This window comes from Oryctolagus cuniculus, chromosome 4, assembly GCF_964237555.1.
Source record: "Oryctolagus cuniculus chromosome 4, mOryCun1.1, whole genome shotgun sequence".
NCBI classification, from domain to species: Eukaryota; Metazoa; Chordata; class Mammalia; order Lagomorpha; family Leporidae; genus Oryctolagus; species Oryctolagus cuniculus.
Genome location: NC_091435.1, coordinates 70,120,446 through 70,129,428, shown reverse-complemented (window position 1 = coordinate 70,129,428; position 8,983 = coordinate 70,120,446). Strand labels below are relative to the sequence as shown.

General features: G+C 39.4%; 1 protein-coding gene across 3 annotated transcripts in view; it reads right to left on the bottom strand.

The window, feature by feature from the left end:
* Nucleotides 1–3,665: 3,665 nt before the first annotated feature.
* Nucleotides 3,666–8,983, bottom strand: part of QTRT2 (queuine tRNA-ribosyltransferase accessory subunit 2) — a 30,027-nt gene continuing 24,709 nt past the window's right edge. For all 3 annotated transcript variants that reach the window (XM_002716831.5, XM_051819033.2, XM_051819034.2), the window contains 2 exons: nucleotides 7,699–7,816; nucleotides 3,666–6,104 (listed from right to left, as the gene is read on the bottom strand). In XM_002716831.5, coding sequence (XP_002716877.2) covers nucleotides 5,873–6,104; nucleotides 7,699–7,816 — 350 coding nt within the window. In that variant the 3' untranslated portion in view covers nucleotides 3,666–5,872. The remainder of the gene's footprint in view (nucleotides 6,105–7,698; nucleotides 7,817–8,983) is intronic.

Here is an 8,983-nt window from a genome sequence, read left to right as displayed (position 1 = left end):
GCCTGGTCTCAAAGTGGATTCTGAGGCAGGAGAACAAAAGAAAAGTTGATTCTGAGTTCCTCTTGTCGGAGCAGGAGAAATTGCTTTGAGCCCAGCAATAAAAAAGATGGCAATGATAGAAGATTGCAATCATAGAAAGTAGAACTGAGTAACTGAAGGGGGGAAAAAAAAAGAATGTCGGGTCACTGGGGGCTTACCTAGCACAATGTAAGATAAAACCACTAGTGACAAGACATTCAGCATAGGTCCTAACACATACTGCTGTGCAAGTCACTTCCAACCAACCCTCAGCGGGCTCAAATCTGAAGATAATGCCTCAACTACTCTGAGAATATTCGTTCACTTGACAAACAGTAATTGAGATCTGACTGTGTCAGTCAGGACTATTACTATTAATGCAGGAAAGTGCAACAGGAGCCCCTCTATCTTTGAAGCAGCTGGTTTTGTGAGGCTGGAAAAGATCACAGGAAAGTGATTACTTGGAAATCATTGCTGACCCTGGTAGGGCATGGTCCCGACAGAAAACAGAAGTGGAGGTAGAAGACCCAACAAGATAACTAGAAAGAATTGTGTGTTTGTTTAAACTCCTTGATATGAACTGAATGTTTGTGTCTCTCTAAAGTTATAATGTGATGGTCTCAAGACATGAGGCCTGTGGGAGGTAATTTAGCTCATGAGGGTGGAGCCCTCAGCAATGGAATTAGTACTTTTATAAGAGACATCAGGGAGCAGGCGTTTAGCCAATGGTCAATACACTGGCTCTCACATGGAAGTATTGGGTTTGACTCATGGTTCTGGCTCTTAACTCCAACTCCAGCCAATGCAGACTCTGGGAGACAGCAGTGATAGCTCAAGTAATTACGTTCCTGCCATCAGTGTGAAGCCTGGATTCCACCCTTGGCCCTGGCTCTGGCCCCAATCCACCTCAACTATGGTGGGCATTTGGGGAGTGAACCAGAGGATGGGCTGTTCTCTGTCTCCCTCTCTCTAAATAAATAGATACCAGACAGTTCACTATTCTTCAATCTAGAAGAGATCCTTACCAGAACGGAACTACACTGTCACCCTGATCCCAGACTTGCCACTTTTAGTGCTGTGACAAACTTCTGTTGTTTATAAGCTACCCAGTGTTTGGTATTTTGTTATAGCAGCTTGAACTGAGTAAGACACTCCTTAAGATGAAAGATACAACTGACTAATTTTTCTTCTACAGGCCTAAAATTTCTTATCCATAAAAATCGGCCGTTCAACATGATCCTGAATACCTTCTCTTTTGGCAGACTTAGAATAGTTCTGAGTGATCTGGGCCTCATTCAATGGCGGTAGGACAACGTGAGATCTCCCAGTGTGGGATCTGTACACAGCTGCAGGAACTGAAAACTATAGGTATTTTCTGTATATTTTGGATAGTTGTTGAGAAATTCCAAGAGCTTAAAGATGTCAGGGCCTTCCCTCAGGATTCTACATCAGAAGTTGCAAACTAGGAACCTGTACATTTTGTTTGCTTGGCAGAGTATTTTTGGAAACCTGATCTTGCATTTAAAAATTGTGAGGTTTCACCCGGAAGCCCGGAGTTTTGGCTTCCCTTGAAACACTGGAGTATCTGGCAGCACTGAATCCACAGCAGCAACTAGCTACAGAGGCAGGTAGCTGCTGTCCCATTCGGATGGGGCACCTGGTCTCTTGTCGAATCATGTCTGCCGCTCATATTTGGGTGACCATATAACTTGCCCAAAGTATGCACTTTCGTGAATAAAAGTGAGGGTGCCACTGGGAACTATGTCTCAACCACTGGCTTACACCAGGACTGCTGCGAGTAGTGATGACATATGATTACCTATTCACATTGCTACACTGGATTTGCGTATTTTGTGCCTGCTGTTATTTGGAAATATTCTGGTTTCGTAGTCACCAATCAGGGAATCTCATAAGGAAGAAGGAAGAGAAAAGGTATAAAATGAAGAGACTTGAAGGGTGAAAAAAAGGAAACATTATGAAAGTGAGTGCCAATTACACTAATCCTTTGGGTGAAGGCACAGCCTTGCTGTTGGCTGGCTCTGCATGTACGTTTGACCTTCCAGGCTCCCTGCCCTACACAGCATCATCAGTTCTAATAAGCTGTAATCCCGTAGCTACAAGCAAGACCAATCAAACTGCAGAGAGCAGCCTGTTTCTAATCAGGAAGGCAGAGAATAATCATTGAACTCTGTGGTTTCTCAGCGAGCTCCAAGCTGCCTCTACAGAAAAAAATGTCACGGGTAGGATGGTTGCTCCACACTCAAGCTTTGACCCTTTGATGGTCTTTGTTGGAAATTTTTATTAAAATGATTTAATTACACAAGTATTTGGTTTAAAAAATTTTACTTTGTCATTCCAGGGAATAACAAACTATGCTACCTCCAAGACACATAGGATACCTCAGATTCCTATTGATTACTTGAGTCTTAAATTAGTCACAATCTCCAAACTCTTCCAACAGCATTCAATGTGTATTTACCGTTCCAATCTGGGAAGGAGCAGGGGACTTGGGTACAAGCAGAGGTAATACAGGTTGAACACCTGTGGGCCAGCATGGTATTGTGTTACATGGGCCAAGGCCAGTGATTCTCACAAGAGCTGCAGCAAAGCTCCTAAAGCAACCAACACCTCAGGGCTAGGACACCCTTCCAGCCAGTCCTGGATTCTCTTGGCCCCTTCAACCCAGAAAAAGTCATAATAAGTAAGAATCTATTTAGTCCAACGGTTAACTGTTGAGGCTTAGTCAAGGGAACTATAGTGTAAACTGGAAACTGAATATTGACAGGCCCTTAGGCAAACTACTCAACCTTCCAGAAATTTCTTCTAAGCCCTCAGGCAGGATATTCAGCCTTCCTGAAACTCTTATCAACACCTCCTAGTCATGCTCTGAGAGTCAATGAGATATGTATGGAAAGCTTTTGCCAAGATGTCACTAAAAATGCTCCATAGACTGTGGTTGTTATTTTTCTTATGGCTAGCATGGCCTTAAGGTCCCTGCTTATATAATTTAAAGAAACAGAAAGGGGATCTTCATGTTGTGGATTACGGAAAACCTCTTTTTTGGATTCTGTATTTAGTGTAAGTGCTTTAAAACAATGAATACAGATGGAATAAACATAGGAAAATATTTTCCAATAAAATAGAACATTTTTGGTACCATGGGAATTTAATATTGTGTTGAACACACTCACTACTTATTTGGGACAGCTTAGATAATTTTAAGTTCATGAGCTGGAAGCTGCACCTCCTTTGCTCTGTGTTGCCATGTTCACCTACCTGTCAATCAGGGACCCCTCCCCAGGAAGTACCTCCTGTTACCCAGGACGTGGGAGTGGTACCATGTAAACACTTCCGTTTTTTTAAGCTCATAAATAAAAGTTAGAAAGAATGGAAGTACTTGCTCTCCTCCTTGTGGACTCAGGACAAGCATAGCAGTGTATGATAACTCCCTTTCTTTGGCTCATTCTTAATAAAGCCCTAATGAGCCCGTGCATTTTTCTCACTTTGTAAATAAAGTTTATCACACTTGCTGTGTTTGGGCCCATATTTAGAATTCTTCTGTAAGTAAAAGGCAAGAACCTGGGAAGTTAATTTGGGCCCAACCTAGCCCATAACACTACCATTTACAGAAGGCAATACACAGTAAATTTTATTTAATTAAAAAATGTTTATTGGCTATTACTGTTAACTGATTTATTACATGAAAGGAAAGAAACTTATTTCTCAAATGTTTTAATAAGACCCAGGAAATTGAAAATGTTGAGCAGAATTTTCAGAGTTTTGGACATAAAGGAAACTCATAAATTTTGTATGTTTTCTGGAATATTTACTGACAGTCTTCCAACAATGGGTTTGGCACTGAACAGGAATATGAACACATGAACAACTCCAATTCAATACATTTCAAAACAGTCAAATCCTTGGGAACAGAAACTGTCTTCCATAAGAAGCTTTGCTATTCATGGAGGAGTTACAGGAATGTCCATGAATTTTTAAAATCATTGACATTTCTATACTACTAAAAAGAAAGCCATACAGATGGACTCCCAAAACATAAAAATACAGTACCCATATAATAATTAATGTTTAGTAATGCCCACTAGATTTTGAATAAGTAGCAAAATACAGTATAAAGCAAATGGAGTCTGGCATTTGGTATACGTGGGATGCCAGTATCCCACATTGGACAGCATGTGTTTGAGTCCTGGCCTTACTCCCAATTCCAGCTTCCTGCTATCGTGCCTCTAAGAGGCAGCAGGTGATGGCTCAAATACATGGGTCCTTGCCACCAGTGTGGAAGACCTAGGTTGAATTCTGGGCTCCTGGCTTCAGCCTGGCCTACGCTTGGCTGTTGCAGTTATCTGGGGAGTGAACCAACAAATGATAAATCTCTATTGCTCTGTCTCCATCTCTATCTTTTAAATAAAATATAAATCAATTTAATTTTTAAAAGGATAAAACAAATGTATTTCTTACATTTCTTACAAAAAGATTTCTTTTTGGCTATATTGTTGTTTTTATAAAAATTATGTGGGTGCAAGTGTGTTTGTTTATGTATAGGCCCTCATAGAAACTTGACAAGTATATGAGTCTGTAAACTGCACAAAGAAAATAAAAACTACCCATCATAAAACCAACAAAAATGTCACTCCTTTGGCAAGAGCCAAAGAAAATCATAGAATCAGAGACGACCTAAGAAGGACTCCACCCCTCTCAGATCTGCTGATGCCAACTGACCGACTACTTCAAAATCCATGGCCCTGAGGCTGGCACTGCTGCATGTCTCATCAGTGATCAGTAAATAAGAACAACAAGTGAGGCTAGGATTCCAATCTACAACTTCTGTTGTTTCTCAAATTTTAGAGCTAGACAGCATTTCAGAAGTTCATTTTGTCCTCTCCACTATTCTTGTCCCGATTTATTCAGGAGAATAATAAATAGGTACAGAGAAGTTAAGTGATTTGCCCAGGCACCACAGCTGAGTGGGACTGAAATCAATCCTCTAATTGCCAGAACAGGGCTCCTTCCAAGTGAACACAATGTGGTGAGTGTCCACAACTGATGGGTCTATGGTGATTATGTGGTTGGACTATTAATGAGCCTGCAGGGCCTACTACAGTGGATCTGGACAACCAAGTGAAAGCAGTTAGGCAAACTTCTAGCTCCTAACAGGCAATTGCGTAGGAAGACATGTCACAGACAACATGAACAAATGGAGTGCTGCCTGGGCCAGATGATTACAGGAGCAATGTTTGAGCCCCACATTCCAGGGAGATGTGCGCATGGTTAAGTCACAAGAGCCATATCTGATTGACTACACTGTCAGGGCAGCATGGAAGGCAAAAATATTTAAAGGAGCCCCTGAGAGTATGAGAGTCAAAACACAGAAAAGCAAAACTCTCACATCAGCCAGATTCCTTCTCCATTCAACAGGTATGTGTCCACTGAGGTCATGCTATTTATGCACAATTATCTCTCCTCAAGCCACAATCCAACTCAGTGGTCCCTCAGAATCCTATCACCTCCAGTTCAAGGCTGTCCTCTCACATCTAAAGCTTTTGTCTTTGACTAAACGAACCTCTGTCAACCAAAAAAGTTAGCTTAGCAATTTTAAAGGATATAGTTCATTTCTTTCTTATCAACGAAGGTCAATCCTGATCAACCCAGGTGAAGTCTTTAGAAGACATCTCCTCAAATTTTATGTGGGCACTCTGGGTACAGATGCTCTTCACTTCAGCAAGCCTTATTTCCATAAATTAATGATTGCAGCTAGACAATTTCTTTGCATCTTCCCGTATTATAACAGTAGTCCAGGCTCAATGTGATGAGTCAAATTTGTATTTCTGAGAAGGTCTCAAGGTGCTTGCCGGAAGATGAGCTCTTTCAACTGTGCCAGCCTGTCACTTTTTAGCGCTTCCCGGATGGAATGGAAAAATCCAAAATAGTGTTCAAAGTTGTGCATCATAAGCAGGACTCTGGCCAGCAGCTCATTGGTCACCAGCAGATGATGGATGTATGCACGGGTGTGGTTCTTACAGCTATAACAGGAACATCCTCTTACTAGCGGGTTAAAGTCCTCCTGGAACCTTAGAAGAATCACAAAGTAATTTCAGAAAGCGAAGTATACAAGAAATCTATAAATCTACAACCTAGGCTATCTATTCTGCTGGTGAGGTTACTAGTGGTTAAAAACATCATTGGCAAATTCAGTGCTGATCAATGGCTTAAGTGGGCAATGTGGTTAAAACACAACAAAGAACATTGTAAGTTAGGGAGACTCAGGAGTTTTCCTCTGACGGAAGCAACCTTCAAGTCTGGGGCTTAAGAAAAGCATCTGGTCACTCATTCATGTTGAACATTATTAGTCACATTGGAAAGGAACATAATGTTAGGAAAAAGTATTCTAGTGAATGACATTTCTTTCCCACTCACCACCAGAACTGTCAGAAGACATGGCATGACCTTCTTCTTATGTATATCTCTTTACAAAGCACTTTGATTTATACAATCTTACTGAGTCTCCATACCACTCTTAGAGACAGCCACTTGCATTGTCAATTTACAGATGAACCCACTATGGGGATTAAGAGGGAGGGTTCTTAAGCAACCCTGCCTACATTTGAATCCTGGCTCCACAATTCACTTGGGCAAGTGACTTCTTCCGTCTTTTGTTTCTCATCCATGAACCAAAGGTAATAATATTGCCAAACTCATAGAGCTGCTGTGGGAATTAAATGAATTAATACAGCAAAAGAGTCTGAATATTGTTGGCCACATTTATAAGCACTAAATAGGCATTATCTTTTAACAGCTATCAAGGAGAAGTTAAGTGCCTTGACCAAGGTCACACAGTCAAGAGTAGTGTTAGAATTTGTTTTCAAGTCTCCAAAACTTCAAGTCCAGTGCTATAAGTATACTACATTTTTAAATTGAATCTACAATGTAAAGAGAGTTTTAGTAATAAACATTTATATTGCCCTAATGATATAAAAGAAATTAATCTCCTTGGCTATTTTTTAATGTATAAGGAATTAAATGAGGTAGATACTACCATTTCAGTCCTACAGTTAAGAAGCCCAGATAGAATATGGGTAAGATATAGGATTTTCATACTCTCATAAATTCTCAAGTCTTCACAATAACTAGACAGACATATATAGGTCAGAATCTACAGAATGTCTCTTTATGGAAGTCGGAATGCATCCAGCACTCTAGTGAGGACACTACTCACTGGTTTACTGATGATCATCACTTTGGGCCAAATACAAAACTACAAGGTATTTTAGCTCATTCCTTATAGAGGCAAATGTTTTATTTAAATTTATAACCTGTATATAACCAAGATAACTTACAATTTAAAAACTTTGTTGTGTTTTATCTTGAAATCCTTCACTGTCATTATTTTAAGTAATCAGGAGAAAAAGACAATAAACAATGGATTTAATCTTTCTGATAGCTTTTCTAAAGTAACAGTTATCTTTGTTTTCTGAAAAGTACACAAATTAATCTGCAGAAAAAACTGAGTTTTCCTGGAACCAAATTTAAGAAGATCTAACTAATATCCAACTATAAATATTTTATGAAGTCATAAACTGAAAAGAGAACAGTTATATAAACTTTAAAAACAGGCTAAAATTTAAAAATCAAAAATGAAAATCTAAGCTTTAAAAAATTTCTTACTTTTTTTCCTTCAGATTAATTTCAAATGATGTCATTTCTTGGTTGCAACCACTTGTTTTAATTTTCTTTACTTGGTCCACATATTTTATGTCTTCTTGTATCCCATTCTGTTGTAATACTGAATAACAAACCAATAAAAAGTCTTGAATAAAGATCAGATAATGAACGGCCATTGTAAGAATTTTATTTTACTTATTATTTTATGCCCTTTGAGCCTATAATCCCACGACTGAGAATTTATCATAAAGAAGTCACAGAAGAAAAATAGCAACATGCTCCAAAATGAACACTTTTCTTTTATCGACATCAAAACAATTTAGATATTCAGCAATCCCTAAGCCAATTATGGTTACAAGTATGTAACACATAAACTTGCCATCAAGGAATGATTTAAAAATGGTGTGGCTGTGTGTTTGTGTACATGTGTGTGTGTTGAGGATAATCGTATACCTTAACCAAAGTACAGGTACATGACTATATTCCAAATAGATTTGAGTAGAACATGGGTGATTTTTTGGTTGTTTTTTAAGATCTATTTATTTTATTTGAAAGAGTTACGGGGGGTGGGGGGAGAGAATCTTCCATCCCCTGATTCACTGCCCAAATGGCCACAGGAGCCAGGAGTTTCATCTGGGTCTCCCATATGAGTGCAGGGGCCCACGACATGGCCATCTTCTGCTGCTTTACCAGGTGCATTACCAGAGAGCTGGATGGGAAGTGAAGCACCCAGGACTTGAACCTGCACCCAGATGGGATCCCAGTGTCACAGACAGCAGCTTAGCCTGCCATGCCACAATGTTGATCACAAACACAGTTTTAATTTATGTATTCTCTATGGAGACTCTGACCTTTCAGGAGACATAGACTACCCAGAATTAGATGGAAACTTTTAATTGCTCCTTTGAGCTTTTTGCTTTAAGAAAGCAAATGAGCTACAAAAGAAACACCAGCTACTCTACAAAAAGCCAGCTGCCTCGAACAGGGGCAAGTAGACATTATCCATTGGGGGAATGAATGATAATCTCATTGTAGGCAAACAAGAATGGACAGATGGTCCTAATAAGGCCTTAATAAGCCCAAAGGCAGAAGAGAAGTGACCTGAGCACAGAGCTATTATAATTTTGTTTCTATGAATTTGTGTACTGATGTAGAAAAACTTAATAAAGCCCTGACATTTTGAAAAACTCTTGCCATTTCAGGGAACAATCATATTTCTTTGAACTTTTCACTATATACTTGGCAAAGGACTTACACATAAACCCATATAGAAATACAATTAATAATA